This window comes from Miniopterus natalensis, chromosome 4 (genome assembly GCF_054644295.1).
Source record: "Miniopterus natalensis isolate mMinNat1 chromosome 4, mMinNat1.hap1, whole genome shotgun sequence".
Lineage (NCBI taxonomy): Eukaryota > Metazoa > Chordata > Mammalia > Chiroptera > Miniopteridae > Miniopterus > Miniopterus natalensis.
Window position 1 is genome coordinate 37141843 of NC_142084.1, and position 19169 is coordinate 37161011.

General features: G+C 42.2%; 1 protein-coding gene across 1 annotated transcript in view; it reads right to left on the reverse strand.

Moving 5' to 3' along the window:
* The window catches only part of TBC1D9 (TBC1 domain family member 9), an 89574-nt gene that overhangs the window by 40104 nt on the left and 30301 nt on the right, over nucleotides 1-19169 (reverse strand). The window contains exons 2-3 of the mRNA XM_087816493.1: nucleotides 11053-11163; nucleotides 2411-2529 (exon numbers count right to left, since the gene is read on the reverse strand). Coding sequence (XP_087672619.1) covers nucleotides 2411-2529; nucleotides 11053-11163 — 230 coding nt within the window. The remainder of the gene's footprint in view (nucleotides 1-2410; nucleotides 2530-11052; nucleotides 11164-19169) is intronic.

Consider the following 19169-nt stretch of genomic DNA (forward strand, 5'->3'; position numbering starts at 1 on the left):
TTACACATGAATGGCATTCTTTCACACATAGCTGCATTAACAGCAATTCCTTCCTCATAATTGGTTTCAGGGGAATTAAATCTGACATTTTTGGTGTAATGAAAATGGTGAAAAGAATGGCTATTTGACATAATTATTTTGTTTTGTTTTGTTTTTATTTCTCTTGGTTACCATCACTTCTAAGCTTCAGTGTCTCCCTACAGCTCTCTATCTGTACCTGTTGCCCAAGGACAATAACACAAAAAGGTAGCTGAGAACCTCAGTGGTCCCAGCAGAGAGAAGATGCTTCCTGTCTCTGTGTTTCCCACACCAAGGGGCTGCTCCTTCCGCCCAGCCCCCCTGCATGACCAAATTAGGGATCCTTAGACTTTCTATTTCCATTTCTTCCCAGAAATTCAGATACATGACTTAGAAACAAAATGAAGATGTTCTAAAATCTAATTAGTTTTATCAATAAAACAACTCTCAAGTATTCCAGAATAATTTTTTTTTTTGGTCTGGAGTCTGCCGTCTGCTCCTAGCTTCACACTGACCATTTGCAATGTCTCCCCCTCGCTCATTTTTATTCTCTTCACTATCCTTCCAATCTCTTTAATAAGGATGGAGAAGGAACTTGAATCACCAATCCTGCACCAGTGGTTAAATGCTCGTCTTGAGGGGTGGCGGTGGGAGTAAGGAAGAGGCTGATATTATTACATGTGCTTTTGTTCTGCTCAGTCGTCACTAATTTTTTTTTGTAATCCTCACCTGATGATATTTTTTCCCTTGCTTTTCAGAGAGTGTGGAAGGGAGAGAGAGAGAACATCGATGTGACAGAGACACACCGATTGGTTTCCTCCCGCACGGGCCCCGTCCAGGGCTGGGGATCGAGCCTGCAACCGAGGTACGTGCCCTTGGTTGGAATCAAACCTGGGACCCTTCAGTCCGCAGGCCGACACTCTAACCACTGAGCCAAACCGGTTAGAGCTGCACTGATTTTTTGTGTGGTCCAGTTCAAATTCAGCGCTCTCCTTCAAAAACATCAGACTCTAAAGACAATGAGATTTCATTTGTCTGTTTTTCCTTCTTTTTCTGAGTATAAAATTACTACATGTTCATGTAAAGTAGGAGAGATAAAATAAAAATAGACCATTCTTTAGAAATTTAATGAGACGCACACTGTCAGATCACTTCCTAGAATTTCTCCTTAGCCTGGGTGTAAAAAAAGCTTTTTCACTGTGATTAAAACTCCAGATGTTGCAAAAGAAAAAACTGCTAATTTTGACTAAATAAAATTTAAAGTTTGCATGGCAAAAACTTTGATGAGCAAAGTCAAAAGACAAATGACAAACAGAGAAAATATGTAAAACATACATCATCAATAAAAGGCTAATAACCTTTATATAAAAAAGGACTTTTAAAAATTAAAGAAAAATAAAACCAAAGGTCCCATAGAAAAATAGGTAAAAAGACAGGAGCAGACAGTCTACAAACAGTGATATAAAAATGGCCCTTAAACATATGAAGATATTCAATTTCACTCATAAATGAGACAAGTACAAATTAAAACAACACCAAAATATTTCTTCCTGATCAGATTGGCAAACACTCAACAGCTTGAGAATCCACCTTGTTGGTGGAGCTGCGGGGAAACAACTTCCCATTCTTACCAGTGGGAATGAAAAGTGGCACCACCCTGGTGAGGGGGATTTGGCAACATTCGGCAAAGTGACACATACATTTACCATGTGATCTGGCAGTGCCACCTCTACCAGTGTATCTTAAAGATACATCCCCAACAATATGAAACTACATATATGTACATATGTATGTAGCATTACTTATAATTCCAAAATATTAGAAAAAGCTTAAATGTCCAAGCACAGGAGAGTGGCAGAATTGTCCATGGTGCATACACACATAACATGCAGCTTAAAAAAATAAAGAACTAAATGCAATATGGGATCTTGGGTTGGGCTGTAAAATAAAAAAGGATATGAAGTGGGAAAACTGGTAAAAGTAAAATAAAATCTGTAGTTTAGTTAACATCATGTTGATGTTAATTTCTCTGTATTGGTAGATGTATGGTGATTATACACGATGTTAACATCGGGGAAGCTGAGCATAGGGTCTATGGGAATTCTCTGCTCTATCTTTGCAGCTGTTCTGTAAATGTAAAAATAATTTCAAAATAAAAAACAGAACTATTAGCACCAACAACAACACGTGGACAATCTCTACGGAGTGTTACCAGGAGTTAAGTAGAAAAAGCAAATGCAAAGGAGCATATCCATGGAGCCTCATGTGTGAGAATTAAAGAGAAATACAAAAAATACACATACCTGCCTGTTTTTACAACTTTTCTGTAAGTTTGACATGATTTCTAATTAAAAAGTTTAACAATAACAAAACAAAACAAAACATCCCCTACCTGTATTTTTCCTCTCACAAACGTGGTGATATCGTTCTCATTTTCAAAGATGGACAGTGTCTGCAGCAGATTCTGCTCAAGCCATTCCCAGTGCTCGGTGATTTCCTTTCTGGAACCACCTGTATGAATGTAAAAATGATTATAATAAATGTCAGAATTTCAAAGATACCTAAAAAAACAGGCTCATGTCTTCAATATTCAATGCCACTGAAGGAGACTCTCGTGCCAACAGCCCTGCCTTTAAATGCTTTCTCTCCTCCAGAGACACACAGGAGGAGATGGAAACCCACGAGCAAGGACCGTAAGTCTTCACTTAACGTTGGCAATAGGTTCTGCGACTTTAGGTGACACAATGTACAATGAAACAAGTTTTATCATAGGCTAATTGTATTAACAATTAAGTTCCTAGAGCATCTCATCGGTGTTATAACGATGTTACTTGAGGACCTGCTGCAGTATCGTGTCCCAGCTAAGTCTGGGGAGGTGAGTGCAGAAACGTTTAGGACACTTTCAGACTGGAAGGCAGAAGCATGTCCCCCATTTACTTTTCTGGATCGGGAGTTTTATCATTGCCCTTCGCTGTTCTCCCTCCTAGGACCTGCACCTCACAGGGTAACGGAGATCTTTCGAGGAGGCCAGGTTACCGCAGTTAAGTCGTCGCCGTAGGAGGGCTTTGGGTATGCCACAGGAGAGCTGATGTAACCACCTCCTACAACGGGCAAAAAATGACCCTCACTTCAGTTACAAACGAAACGTGAAAAGGGACTATCGCCGGGAGACAGCCGCCTGGCTCTCACAGCCCTGCGGCCTTGAAATGTAATGGGGTGAGGTCATCCTCTCAGCTGCCCACCAAGTCACTACACTTGTGCCAGTGGTAAGAAGCAAAAGTCAACTTGCCGGCAGCCCCCAGACTGAAACAACCCTAGTCTTGTAGCATTTGTGACCAGCCCTGCTCTCTGCTCACAACCGCCGGCACACTGAGGGTGCCCTCGGAGGAGGCTGGTCAGGCACTGGGATACATTCCCTTCCCTTCTGTCTTGCTCTGGAATTAGCAATGATCTCGCAGAAAGGGTGTCTTATACATCATCTGCCTACCATAGATACAAACTGTACAGATACCATGTACATCATGGAAAGAAACCGCGTGCACCACTAATTACAGAATTAAAGAATGATTCTGTGAGTCCACTGGCTCACCCTTCAGGCCACTCCTTAGATTTCCCAGTTATCTTTTCATTGATTTCTTTAAAATGTCTCCTCTCTGTTCTCTGTTACCAGTAATTCGATATATCTCAGAATCTCACTCTGATTGCTGACAGAGAAAGGTGGGGGACACGACTGTGTCTAGGATACTCTGAACTGTGGGAGCAGAACAGGCGTCTTAGAGAAGAGCAGGTCTGCCTGAGGGGCTGCGGGCCCACCGTGTGGGGAGAGGCAAAGCCAAACCAAGCCAAGTTCATTTACTCTAAGCCCGCGGGCCAAATGCCGCCACGGAATGCTTGCGTGGAGGATGAGAGGCGTATTTCTGAGGGGAGAGGCGGCCGGACGAAAACACTAAAGGACAGGCCGTCTGCAGTTCTTCCCGGCCATTTTCCATGGCTCACTCATTTGGGGGGACAGCCACCCACATGTAAAAGCAATCGGTGACTCTCTACACCATGTCAGGGCGAGCGCTAGAGCTAAGGATACCTGGGCCCCCCTCCCTTTCTGCCGCCAGTCAGTGGGATGACTTGAAACATTTTGCTTCATCTCTGTCTGACTCAAATGTTTTACATGTAGCCCTGGCTGGCGTGGCTCAGTGGTTAGAGCGTCGCCCTTCACACTGAGGGTCGATTCCTGGTCAAGGGCATGTACTTGGGTTGCAGGTTTGATCCCTGGCCCTGGTTGGGGTGCGTTTGGGAAGCAACCAATCGATGTGACACATCGATGTTTCTCTCTCTCTCTCTCCCTTCCACTCTCTCTAAAAATCAATGGGAAAAATACCCTCCAGTGAGGATTAACAAAAAAACAACAAAATTCTTTCCATGTAAAATAGAGACAAATAAAATACAAACCCTTACTCATCTCAGAACAGTGTGGTAAAAATGACAAGGAATAATGTCTACAGATACATTCTGGAAAGTAGAAAACACTTGTCAGACCTGAAGAACAATGCCACTTGGAATATTTAAGGAATGAGTCATTTTGGAGTTTGCCAGAGAGCTTTGAAACATTGTAGGCTTAAAAATTTTAAATAGCCATCGGAAAAATGTTGTTTATAGACAAGGAAGAATGCGGTATGCTTTTAAACTTTTTTGATGATTATTTAAAAAATTTATAACATAGTGCACCCTCCCTTGTCTGTAAACTCACTACCGTCACGAGCTGTGAACGGCTGGTCCAGCCTCCAAATGAAAAGCACTCAAAGCTACTTAAATAAAGGGAACCAAATGAAGAACTCATCTATGTATGGTCTTATCCAAAACAACCTTAGCCACAAGAATGATAATTTTTAAACTGAAATACCAAGTAAAGGCAAGAGTAATACCCAATACACTGCGTCTACTGTCCCTGTATTCTTTACAAAGCCACCATGTACTTTCCATATCCAGAAAAATGACAAACTTGTATTTGGAGAGGGCAAGGGATCAAACCCAAAAGTAATATGGTGATTTAAAACATTTTTATAAACAAAAGGGAGATGTATTTTAAATATTTAAATTAAATTTATTTAGATGTAATTAAAGCTATAATTATCAACAGGTTAAAGATAAATGATCCTGATAATGTTATTTATTACTTATTTGTACTTATCAAGACCAGGCAGCTGCTTTTAATTTTATAAACATTATTGATATGGAGCCTGGTCATCAGGATGACAATATTACATAATCGCTCAAACCACAGGCTTTGTCAAAAAAGTACACCTAGTTTCACATCCCCACCATGCCACATGCTAGCTTTGTGATGATGGGTTAGTTACTTAACCTCTCTCTGTTTCCAATTCCTCATCTGTAACAGAAAGTAGCAACACCTACCATATTCGTTTGAGCTCGGGATTCAAGAAAATACAACAGGTAAACAGATACTTTTGTTAATATCTTCGTTAGCAACAGAACACAAAGCTCTCACCTTGAAATGAGATGCAGAAGGTATCTCTAACATCTAAGGACAGGACACTGAGAAATCAGCTGTTTAACACACATTCAGCAGGAATCTCCCTGGCCCCAGCACCATTGTGCTTCAATGGCAAGTGTACATATTAGGGAGGAAGGCATGCCCAGAACAACTCTTTGTGTAACTATTATAAGCTTCTTACGTAACTCTGCTTATAATCTCTTACAGGTCATAATAATATACTTATAGCTTTATAGCCACTTTGAGAAAAGAGAGGCCCAGGTAACTCATTTAACCTTGGCAGTAAGGATCAGTGGGTGATGTCCTTATTTTACTTAAGTGCCCACGTCTGCCCTTACCCCGAAGGACAGAATGTAATGGCTCTCTTTCTGCTGGGCAATGGGACTTTACATATATGCATATGTTTTGACTCAGCATACCTACTTCTATAAATGTATCCTACGGAGATAACTAAGGGAATGGGAAAGATTTTGTTCAGAGGATGTTCACTAAGATTGTTCAAAATGCAGTTAACATTGGGGGAAACCCCTACATTTCCAACATTAGCATATCATTTAGTTAAATTATGTTATATATACAATAAAATATTACCTACCTATTAAAATTGACATTATAGAAATATATATTATTGACATGGAAAGTCTATACACATATGTAGATACATGTGTATCCATATATATGTATAGAGGTGGGGTAAAAGTAGGTTTACAGTTTTTTTGTATTGAAAAATAATACAATAATTAATAAATAAGAATATAAGAATATAAGAATAAAGTGTCTCATGTACTCATAACTGTAAACCTACTCTTGCCCCACCCAGTATGTAGACACATTTTATATAATATAAAGTCTGAAATGTGATTTGTGACGTGGCATTATTGTTTAATTTTTTATTCTTTTTGTTTATCTATATTTCCTAATTTTCTGTACTTTTTAAATTTTAAGCTGCTCTTTAAAGGATCCAAGACTAGTTCTTGAGGCCCACAGACCCAGGAAGGATTATCAAACACTGACCAACTTTCACATTCTGTGGAAGGCAACTAAATTACCCGGCATTTTCTCTAGCTACTGTAGAGGAACAGCAGAAGCAGAACTTATTCCAATCTTAATTAAACTCTGGGCCTGGCCAGCTGCTGAGTAAAAGGATGTTTAATCCTAAAACCAGTATAGTGCTGCTTAAAAAGGACAGGCTAAGAGTGCGGGAGACCTGAGAACTTGGTCTCAGCTCTGCACTGCCTGGCTATGACTAGCAATATGAACTTGGGCAATTCACTTCGAGTCTGTATCCTACTAAATTATGAGTGTTGAACAAGGTGGTGGCTAACGTCTTACAATTCTGGGCCGTCCAGGCCCAGAGGTGGCTCTGGGATGGTAAAGAAGAGGAAAATTAAATCAATGGGCAGCCCATTCAAGGCACTGTTCAGGGCTGTTATCAGTGAGGTGTCCATCAAACAAACACCCTCTGTCCCATTTCCTTATCAGGCCTGCCAGGCGGTCAGATGTATCCAGAGGGAACTGTCAACAGCTCCTTCTGTCTTTCTGTTTATAACTCTCTTCCCCAGCTGTCCCAGAGCACCTCTTTAGACAGTGTCCTTGGAATTACCTGCATTTCCACGTGTCTACATTTTCACTGAGGCTGTATGACACTTCTTACTGTTAGAACCTCCTGGTCCTTCTAATGAGGACAGCCAAATGGGTTGCCTTTTACTTAAGTCCACTGAAGGCCAAGGAAGGCAAGGACTGGGCTTTTTCCTGCCTCTGAGGCATCAAGTCCAAAACACCAGCTGTTGGGGGAAGACCTGCAGCTGTTTCGTTCCCTGGTGAATCTAGAGCCTCAGGTGCAAAACCATCAGTCAGCTGACTTGGGGGAGAGGCAGAATTGTGAGATTATAACAAGCTCAACAGAGCGGGCTGGACAAATTCCTACCGTACAGCCTCCTTCACGATTTTTATGGTGGAAAGTATCATTTATTGCACAAACCACTGAGCAAAACGCAATCCAGTAGGAGAGAGCTGATGGCCCAATGGCCTATGCATCACACAAGAAGGTTTTGGGTTCCCTTCCCCAATTCTAGGTCTCAATGCCAAGGAAATGTAAAAAAAATCAATTTCTTCAAACTAATCTGAATTTAGACTTAAGAGATAATAAAAACAAGCATAGGAAAATAATGTTTCACCAAATAACTGCCCCCCCACCCCTTTCTATAATTGCCAAGGGCCAGGTAATTACTCTATTGGCAGTAAGTTTGACTAGGTCCAAAAGACTCCTCTTCCTGCCGGGTGCCACGTGGCTCAGGTCTAAGGAAAACCACATGACTGGGATTTACCACTAAGACTACTGCTCTTCCATAGAAAGTGGTTTAGGTGAAGACATTGATTCTAGGTGCTCCCTTAAACTCAATTCACACCTATCGAAGATTCACAAGATGTGGCACCGAACAAGGTTTTGGAATCCTCTGTATTCTACAGGGCAGTGAATTAGACTCACCCACTTCTTTGCCGAAGCTTCTCTTACAACAATGATTCATGAAATTCAAGAAAATAAAGCTCCCAATAGACTGATGTACTGACATTCAAATCACAAACCGAAAGGTCAGCATATCAAACAAATCTTTAAGGTATATATAGCTTCTGCTCTTAAAATCTTCTCATGAAAGGGAGCCAGCAATCTGGGCTTAAACAGAAATCGATCAGAAAGAGCAACTAATGGTTGAATGGGACTCTCACAATGGTTGTCACTTCCCCGGAGTATCCACAGGGAATTCTGAAGCTGTGTCTATGGGCCATCAATAGATACAGAAGCTAAACCTGTTCTGGGTTTATTATAATGAGATCATGCAGTTGTGACAGGCAGTACTTACTGGGAAAATGAAAGCACATCTCTTTGTGGCATAAATTATGCCGTCAGCATTTACTGCCTAGTGCTCCTTAGCCACAGCTCAGCAAACCATTCAGGAATAACCCAGCTTTGTGACTCTGGGCTCTTCCCCACATGGGCACTCATAGGATCAGCTTCGTAGAATGGCAAGGACCCAGAAACAGACCGAGGAGTGGCAATGTCAGGTGAAGGGGGAAAAAGGTTAGGGCTGAGAGGACAGGAAAAGAGGAGTCACAGAGGCACAAACTAGCTGCTCAGGTCACAGTCCATGTCCATTGATCTGGGAAGGCCAGGAGCTGAGAATGCCCAGGAGAGATCAGAGGAGCTCCAGGCTCCAGAGGATCTCAAAGCCTCTGGGCACAAGTGGTAGAAAGAAAGTGAAAATGTATCAGTGTCCTTTCCACACCCTCCACGAGTTAAGTGGTTTCTTGGCTCTGCCTGGTTTCTAATTTCCTTTCTTTTTACTTCTTCCTTGTTGGCTACAATGTCTATTTTAATACTATTCTAGATGGTTTGCCAACTAAATGTGATACTTTCCCAGCCAACTAGTACAGGACACTTCCCCTTCTACAGTAGCTATTGAATGTTTCACTTTGTACTGAATGAACCACATAGAGGGCTGGAATGCCACCTTGCTCTGCCTGGGCTACAGGGCTAAGTCTGTCTTCTTCTGGGTCCCAGCTTCCCTCTTCCCATATCCTTTATTCCCTTCCCCTCGCTCCCATCCCCACCCTTCACTCCTAGGTGGTTTTCTCCATGCCCTGAATCCTGATAACATCCCTTCATTCACCAGAATGCACAGTGACTGACATATCCCATTGTTTCTCATGGGGCTGTCCACATCTTAAACAGAATAGCTTTAAAGGGATGCAACTAATAATTTGGGTACTGCGAAATCCTTAAGGGAGCATTACTAGGGCACTGGATCCCTCCCACAGCCTGAAATCACACCCAGATAACTCCCCTACCTATGGAGAAGGCCTGCCAAGGTTCTTGGATTTAGTTGGAAGCCCCACAATCAAATGGCACTAAATGCTACTTGTTCCCACGGGGCTGTAATTGAATATTTACTCTTGTTCTCAAGAACAGAGACTGGATCTAATTATCTTTATATCTTTACATCCCAGCATAGCACTTCCTATCAAGCAGAGATCAATTTAAAAACTGAATAAAGTCAACTACAGCAGCTGCCAATGGACAAAGTGGGAATGATTTGAGCTACAAAATAAAGCAGTATTAGTGTCCCCCACAGTATAGAATAAATATTCATGATTCCACAGTGATAAAAATAACTGAATAAATGAATGCTCCTCGCCCTTTAACTGTGGGCTGTGCATAGTGACTTCCTTCCAAAGAGGACAGTATGGAAAGGGAAGAAAAAAATAACTTGACAGTGGAGAAACCTAAAAAACACACTACTTCAGCCAGGTAATCAAGAACGTGATCAGTCAGAAATCCAGTCCATCGTAGGCACCCTTGCTTGTCATGATGTGATGAAAATAACACTTTATCTCTGTGATCGTCCTCAGGAAAATCCATCCCCCTAGCTTAATTGTGGGAAAAACATCAAATTCCAATAAAACAACATTCTACAATATACCTGACCAGTAATTTTCAAAACTGGCAGGATCATCAAAAACAAGGAAAATCTGAAAAACTTCCACAAACAAGAGGAACCTAAAGAGATGTGGCAACTAAATATAAAACGGTATACTGGACAGGCTCCTGGAACAGAAAAAGACATGAGGTCAAAGCTAAGGAAATCTAAATAAACTGTGTACTTTATTTAGAAAGTATGTATTGATATCAGTTCATGGATTGGAACAAATGTTCCATGCTCAGATGTTAATAATAGGGGAAACTATGTATGTGGAGAGTATATAGAAGTTCTCCAAACTATCTGTTTGACTTTTTTTGTAAATCTAAAACTGTTCTAAAAAAAAAAAAAATCTACTAATAATTTTAAAAAATTAAGTGAAGGTCAAAAAAAAGTGTTCCGTGCCCTTGCTTTTCCTATGGTTATTTGAAAAGCCGCATGCAAACAAATAACGAAAACAATCTTGGCCACTTTGGATTAGATGTTCTTGGGAGCGATCCAATAACAGCATAATTGTTTATCGCCATTTTAGGCACAGCACATTACTGCAGATTATCATCAGGAGAAAGAAACAATCCCTGCTCAGTAGGAAGTCCTGTGCTACGATATATAAGCATTACCCAGTCCTCTCAAATAGTCTACCTGTTCCTCTTCACTTCTCAGCTTCCTCTGAAGTTAGGTTGGGGCCATGTGACTGGTTCTAGCCAATGGAGTGACAAAGCAGTGACACTTCTGGGCCAAGGACGTTAAGTGCAGGTGCACCTCCACCTCCCACTTGCCTCTTGTAAGTTGACCTTGGAGGCTTTGTGCCCTGGAGGGTGTCACGACAGATGGAGGAAGCCACAGGATCCAAACCAGACATCACCAGGGTGAGAGAGAAACCATTCTGGTGTTAAGCCATTGAGATGTGGGGGCTCATCTGTTGAAATGGCTACGGTTACCCGCCCTAAAATACCAAGTGATCGCATTCCACAAATGAAAGTCCCTTCCCTTCTGACAGAACGTTGGTAGTCGTAACGTTTCTCCGTATTTCCAAATACTGCTACTTACCACAGGCGATGGTCCAATAGACCAAAGAGTCTGGGGTCTGGTACAGGATTCGGTAGGGAGCCACCCGGGCACTGGAGTCCAACACGACATCAAGGGTGCCCACCAGGAGGCCTGAAGGCAGGAAAGAGGGAGAAATGCGTAAGGGTGTCCTCAGCGTGTTCCCATTCCAGGGGCAGTGTGGGAATTTTAATTTGACTTTTACTTAGATGCATGTTTACTAAGGAGGCCTTTGGAATGGAACTGACGGTGCTTGAGGCTGGGAAGGGAAGACTGAAGGCCCCAGTCTCCCTGGCTTGGCCACTGTGGAAAATAAACAGCCCAGCGGAAAGCACCAAGCTCAGTGCCTGCCCCCTGGCAGGCTTCTCATAAAGTTCTGCTGAATCTGAACCACAAGTTTTTCTGAAATTGTCACCACCAGTATCTCTTGATATGTCCTCTTGAGGGTTGGCTCTGACCATAGAATTAACGCCTTGATATGCACAATACCATTGCAATTCACTTCCTTCTGGTTAGTAATCTGGGGTCATGGAAAGAGCCTTGGATGAGTCAACTAGAGTTCAGGGCTCAGTTCCAGCTCTGATTCCATCACAACCAGTTCTGTGGTGTGAACAGGCCATTTAGCTTCTCATTGCTTTGACTGCCTCAGTAGTAAAGTGACCATAATAGCACTTGCCTTCCTGAACCAGGGTTATTATAATCAAGAAGTCTGAAGGAGGTTAACATGGGGAAGTCCTATACAGTTGTCCTTGGTCTTTGTCCAAGGACAGGAATCCATTTAGGTTTACTCCAAACCACAGTGACCTGAACACACCAGGACAAACAAACTTTGGTTGAAGTGGAAGTGAATCTTTGGTTTACTCTGGGCTCTATGAAGTACATTAAAAATAAAATCCTTAGAGCCTGCGCAGGTTTCCAAGAGATAGACTTCCACATAATGCCATACACATGTGCATTTCTGTTTTCTCTACTGTGACTCGTATTTGCTGCAAAGACCTCTAATTACTTTCCAATTATCTGCAGGTGGAAAAGTATATTAATAGGAAAAGCAGATGAGTGCCAGCTACACTGGACTCTCTTCTATGTCAGTTAGAAATAAAAATACATCACCCATGATAACTGAATATTTATAATCTTTCCCTCTTCTTCAATCAAAAGGAGAAATAAAATGCCCCCAATACTGGAAGTGTCACGTATATTGGTTCTAAGAGGCACAAACTTCAGTCTAGGGTCAAGGAGTTGCAGTAGAGGATTAGCTTACATGGTTCAATGAGCCTCTGATAAGAGTGTCCTGGGAGATAGATTGTCCAAGGGCATGTGTAGCTCTCTGGGCAAAGCACTGACAGAAGCAGACTGAGTTCTGGGATTCTCCACTCCTGACTCACCACCTCCCAACTCGCAGACACAGCCTCCCCAAGCGTCAGTTTCTCCAGCCTTAATGTCTCACTAAACTTCTTTACTCTGCAACATCAAGGATGGGAGACCTCTGAAAATGTCTCATCAACCCACACATCTTGATCACCACAAATGTCTCCAATTAAAATCCATCTCCAGGGACTCTGGCCAAGATGATGGTGTAGGTAAGTGTGGTACTCGCACCCGCCCACAACCACAACTAAACTACACAACAAACATCACTGACAGTCACCTGATATGTAGTGGAACAGAAGTCCTATAACTTAAGGATATAATAAAGAAGCCACATCAAGACTAGTAAGAAGGGTGGAAACCCTGAAGGGGCTGGCCCCACACCCACGTGTGGTGGATAAAAATTGGGAGGAATATATGAACTACAGAGGTCCCCCTTGAGGAACAAGGAGTCCCAGCTCCACACCATGGCCCCAGCCCAGGGTTCCAGCGCTGCAAAGAGAAGTCCCCATAACTCCTGACTGTGAACATCAGTGGGGGTTGTGGCTGAGTGAGACTCAGGGCTGCTGGGGTCCCAGGTGTTCCTCTCAAAGGGCCCGCGCATGGACTTACTTGAAACCACTAGCTCTGAGCTCCAGCAGGGTTGTGGAGGGGGGCAGCAGGAACATAAGGGGAAGAACTGAGTTGTCTGGCATTAGACTGAGGGCTGGAGGGGCAGCTTTCTTTCCAGACAGAAGTGTTGGCAGAGGCCATTGTTCCTTTGCTGAGCCCTCCCCTCGCAGGTGGATGTCATACCTGAGTCTCCATCAACCTGCCTTACCCTCTGGTTAGCCACCATCACCCTAGTCTGAGGTGCTACCCCACCCAACTTTTGGGCCCACCCAAGCTGTTCCCAGTGGCTTTTCCATACAAAGAATCTGCCTTGGCTCATGCTGTGGACTTTCCTAAAATCAAACAAGCAGCATCTGGCCTAGGTATGGCCCTTACCTTTTGCTAAAAGGCCCCAGGCCTGGCACTAGTGGCAGCTGGCCTTGGTTCGCAGCTTGGTATCTCCTGGGCACCTCTAAGCTTAACGCAAGTAGCAGTCATCTGTCAATCACTTTGTGGCTTATGCTGGGTGGCTCCAGGCAGAACACAGGTGGCAGCTGACCTTAGCCTGCACCTCCCAGGAGACACCAGAGCCAGCACACCCAGTGGACAGCTTCAGACCATGTCGAAGCACCATCCAACCTCCCCCACAAGTGACACACTTAAGGGGCAGACTCAGGGAGCATCAGAGCCCCACAGAAGCAGGTCCTGCTCTGTGGAGTCAGCCCCTGCACTGCAGATCCTCCATGGTGGTGGTTGTGGCCAGTCCTCACATCAGCTTGTGGGTAAATACCTCTCATTGACTGCCATCAGCAATCAAGGCTCAACTACAACAGAAGGGTGTACACAGCCCACAGGGTGTGGGGGTCACACCCGGACTGCCCAGCTCACGTGACCAGAGAGGCTGCACCATTGGGCTTTACAGGACACCTACAATATAAAACCACTCTACCAAGACTGGGAAACATAGCAGCTCTACCTAATACACAGAAACAAACACAGGAAGGCAGCCAAAATGAGGAGACAAAGAAACATGTCCCAAGAAAGAAGGGAACAAAATTCCAGAAAAGGAACTAATGAAATGGAGATAAGCAATCTATCAGAGGCAGAGTTTAAAACACTGGTTATAAGGATGCTCAATGAACTTAGGGGAAGAGTAGATGAACTTAGTGGGAACTTCAACAAAGAGATAGGAAACATAAAAACATAAAAAGAACCAATCAGAAATGAAGAATATAATAACTGACGTGAAGAATACATTACAGGGTATCAACAGTAGTGTAGATGAAGTAGAGAGTCAAATCAGCAATTTGGAAGACAAAGAAGCAGGAAACATCCAATCAGAACAGAAAAAAAAAAGAATCCAGAAAAAAGAATCCAAAAAATAAGGACAGTTTAAGGAGCCTCTGGGACAACCTCAAGCTTACCAAAATTCATATCATGGGGTTGCAGAAAATAGAAGAGAGAGAGCAAGAAACTGAAAACCTGTTTGAAAAAATAATGCTGGAAAACTTCCCTCACCTGGTGAAGGAAACAGATATACAAGTCCAGGAAGCGCAAAGAGTCCCAAACAAGATAAATCCAAAGAGGCCCACACCAAGATACATCATAATTAAAAATGACAAAGTTTAAAGACAAAGGACTGGGTTCTGTTTTTTATCTTAAAAACAGCAAGAGAAAAGCAATTAGTTACCTACAAGGGAGCTCCCATAAGACTGTCAGATGATTTCTCAACAGGAACTTTGCAGGACAGAAGGGACTAGCATGAAATATTCAAAGTGATGAAAAGCAAGGATCTACAACCAAGATTACTCTACCCAGCAAAGCTACCATTTAGATGCCAAGGACACATAAAGAGCTTCCCAGACAAGAAAAAGCTAAAGGAGTTCATCTCCACCAAACCAGGATTACAAGAAATGTTTAAGGTCTTCTTTAAGGAGGAGAAGAAAAAGAAAAGATAAAAAATATTAGTAATAGAAAGGCAATAAATACATATCTATCAACAAATACTTTAAATGCAAATGAATTAAATGCTCCAATCAAAAACATACAGTGGCTGGATAACAAAATAAGACAACAAAATAGATAACAAAATAAGACATATGCTGTCTACAAGAGACTCACTTCAGATCGAAAGACAAACACAGACTGAAAGTAAAGGGATGGCCAAAAAAATTTTCATGAAAATGGAAAAAGGAAAAAAAAAAAGTTAGGTTGGCAATACTTATACCAAGACAAAACAGGCTTTAAAAACAAAGCCTATAATCAGGGACCAGAAAGGACCTAGCAATTCCACTTCTGGTATTTATCTGAAGAAACATAAAACACTAAATTGAAAAGACATCTACATCTACATCTACAATGTATTCATTGCAGCATTATGTACAATAGCCCAGATATGGAAGCAATCTGTGTCCATCAGTAGTGCACACATACAATGGAATATGATGACTCAGCCACAAAAAAGAATGAAAGCTGGCCACCTGCAACAACGTGAATGGACCTTGATGGTATTGTGCTGACTGAAATAAGTCAGACAGGGAAAGACAAATGCCAGATGATTTCACTAATATGTGGAATCTAAAAAACAAAATAAATGAACAAGCATAACAGAAACAGGCTCATAAATACAAAGAACATTCTGACAGTTCCCAGATGGGAGGGCATAGGGAGGAAATGGGTGAAAATGGTGAAGGGATTAATAGGTACAGATTGGTAGTTACAGAATAGTCCCAGGGATGTAAAGTACAGAGCAGGGAATATTGTCAAAACTATTCTAATAACTATGGATGGTGCCAGGTGGGTACTGAAAATATCGGTGATCACTCCTCCGTAAGATATATAAATGTCTAATCACTAGGTTTTACACCTGAAATTAATAATATCGTTCACCAACTGTAATCAAAAATAAGAAAATATTTTTTAAAATCCATCTCCAACATCCATTATTCTAATTAACAAAACCTCTGGTGTCACCCAGAAGTAAAGCAGAGCCCCCCGTCCTGGAGTGAGGGCTTCTGATTAGACTCCAGCTCACCCACCCTGAGTGTGCATTCACAATGGGTGCAAACTTTCACTAAGATTTAGATGGAAACTAACAGAGGCCAAGCTGAAATATTTTCAAGAAGTTACAGAAAGCAAAATATTGCACCAGCACCACTCACATTAGGTGCACATACAATTAGAACATTTTTGTGAAAATTCTTTGAAAACTAGATATCCAAACTAAAGTAATACTGTGACCTGAAGTAGCAGTTGGCCAGTCACATCAATAAACACACTCTTTCACGTTACCCCAGAAGCTCCCTTTCGCTCTGTGACAATGACCAGTCTTTCCCCTCCATTTGGAATGTTGTACGTGCCCGTCAGCTCTCACTTCCCACGACCTCAGATGACAAACTCCTAATTAACTAAGGCCACCTCTTTCTAACCTGACCTCCCTCCAAGTCCTGCTTCTGAAGCAGCTATTGCATTTCTTTAAAATCCCTTGCACAGTTTGTCTTTTTCCATTTCTTCTCCTTTCTCCAGTCTAGGAGTTCCTTGATGGTGGATGTCGAATTAATTCTTTCGGAGTCCCAAGCCCTGCACTTTGCTTGGAGTACAGTGAGTTCTGAACACATGTCTGAGGAATGGAGAAGTTAGCTATTTATTTTTCAATTACAGTGGATAAGCCAATATTTATTTTATTAGTTCAGGTGTACGGCATAGTGATTAGACATATAGTTTACAAGGTTCCCCCGATAAGTCTGGTACCCACTTGGCACCATATGTAGTGATTACAATATTATGGACTTTATTCCCTATGCTGTACTTTACATCCCCAGGACTATTCTGTAACTAACAATTTGTAGAAGTCAGGTATTTTTTTGAAAACCTAAATAATAAGCTATCGCTGTGCTGTCTAACCTCTATGAATATAAGAAGTCAAGACTTTGGGAACTAGAGAATACTCCCCGAAGTCCTTTGTGTGTACAGAATGCCAGAAGATGGGAAATCTGGTTGAGAGAATCCAAAAAAAGCAGCAATCAGGATTTTCTTAGAAGTCTTATTAGTCATAGCTCTGAAACAGAGGTTCAAAATACTGAACCTCTCATCAATGCCCACACAAAGCACTGCTGCAGCAGCTGTTCCAGCCAGCTATTTCGGGTGTTAAACAGTGTTTGATTGTGGGGGATAACTACATCAAATCATGGCCCCCAAAAGAACTCTTCTCTGTATCTACCTATTACATGAGTTCGGCGGCATCTTGCAACACAGAAGTGTTTTTTCAAGAAGATTCGGAAAACACTGCAAAAAGCCGGTACAGTCGGGCTTCCCACCTGGCTGCGGGCACTAGAGAGCGTGTGGTGCATAGAGAGTCACGTCTCCACTCCTGGGCAGCACCTCCCCGGGGGCGCAGGGATGTGTGTCAGGAGAGTGCTGGACACATAGCAATGTGCCCAAGACAAAGACCAATCCATCTACCGGTGATCTTGGAATAATTCAGGTTCAAGTGGACAGAATCCTAAAGACCTCTTGATCTGCCTCTGCTCCCTCGGCCTTGTAGCCAGTGGGAGATGTGGCCAGATCTACAAAGGCGAAGCCAGGGTGCTCAGGGAGTGGGCTGAGCCTTGGCCGGGGTCTTGACATGGAAACCATAACAGTACCCCATTCAGACACCGCCTGGTATGTGCTAAGCGCTATTGTTTAATGAAATAAAACCACAGAAAAGTATAGGAAATTACAAAATACACGGACCACCACTGTGACTTTGACATTTGGCCTTAAGCCCTTCAGATCTGTTTTTGTTTGTTTTAAGAAAAGAATCGTAACACACAGCCAACGTGCCCTTGCACTGCCTCAATCCTATTTCCCTCTCTAGTCACCCTTCTCAAGTTGTTTCGTGTTCTTCCGCCCAGGTCTTTATCCTTCTGTGGCCCCGTGTGTGTACAAAGATTAAACACTGGTGTGTATTTTTAAATTCACATTAATGAGGAGGAGTAGATAATGTTCTGCAACCTATTTTTCTTACCCAGTAACAAGTTTTACCCAGGCTGTACTTGCAAATCTGATTCATACATTTTAAATGTTGTATAATATTTCTCTGCATAAATATACCATAACTTATCCATTTTTCTAACAAAGGGCATTTGAGTTTTAGCTCCAATTATTTTGCATCCTTAAGCAGGTGAGCACATTTCTTTAGAGTGGAATGGGAGGGTCAGAGGGTAGGTGCATTTTTAAACCTCATTAGATATTAGATACGACAAAACTGATCTCCAGCGTGACTGTGCCGCCAGCTTACATTCTTGCCAGGTGAGCGACGGAATCTGTTTCTCCAAGTCTCCAACACTTAGTTGAATCACATTTTTATTTTCATTTTTGCCGATCTCAAGGGTGAGAAATGTTACCTATTTGTTGTTTAAATGTGCATTTCTCGGATTGTTCATGAGTTTGAGTATCTATTTCCTGTTTACCTGCCATTCCAGTTTCCTGTTCTCTGAGCTGTCTTTCCCATTGTACTTGATTAAAATGTCCCTTCTTTTTTCTATTTCCCTTAATACCCAGGTGAAGGTCACCTAGGAGCTCCCTGAGGGCAAACATGCCCGACTTATGTTGGAATTCCCAAAGTCTACTCTAATGTCTAGCACATTATGCTGAATATGTACAATATAAGCCACAAAGTTTTCAACTTGATGGACACTGGGAGAAACTGAGGATTAATTACAGAGCTTATTCATCTTTGCACCACAGTACCCAGTATACTAAGTTCTAGCAAACTGGCTTAAATAATTAAAATTGTCTACGAATCTTACAGTGAATGGAGACCAAGCAAGACATGAGAAGAAGGTTGGAAAACCCCATCTCAGGGACACTGAGGTAACTCAGACCAAGCTGACACCTGAAACTTCCCACCGAGGGAAATCAACCTCTCTGGTTTCAGAAGTCATTTGTCACTTTTGAGTGAATATTGAGATTGATATTAAGTTGGATCAAAAGCTGAGATGTTTAGGGAAAACCCAAGTCTTTCTATTCTCTTACTTTTGGGAACAATCCAGCGATTAGCAGTTGCCAAAGGACAAGAAAACCCAAAGATTTAATTTACTAAGTTAAACTCTTGTGTCCAACACACGGATCAGTACACGCTAGTTTGTACACCACACTGGCCAGAGGACAAGGTGAGA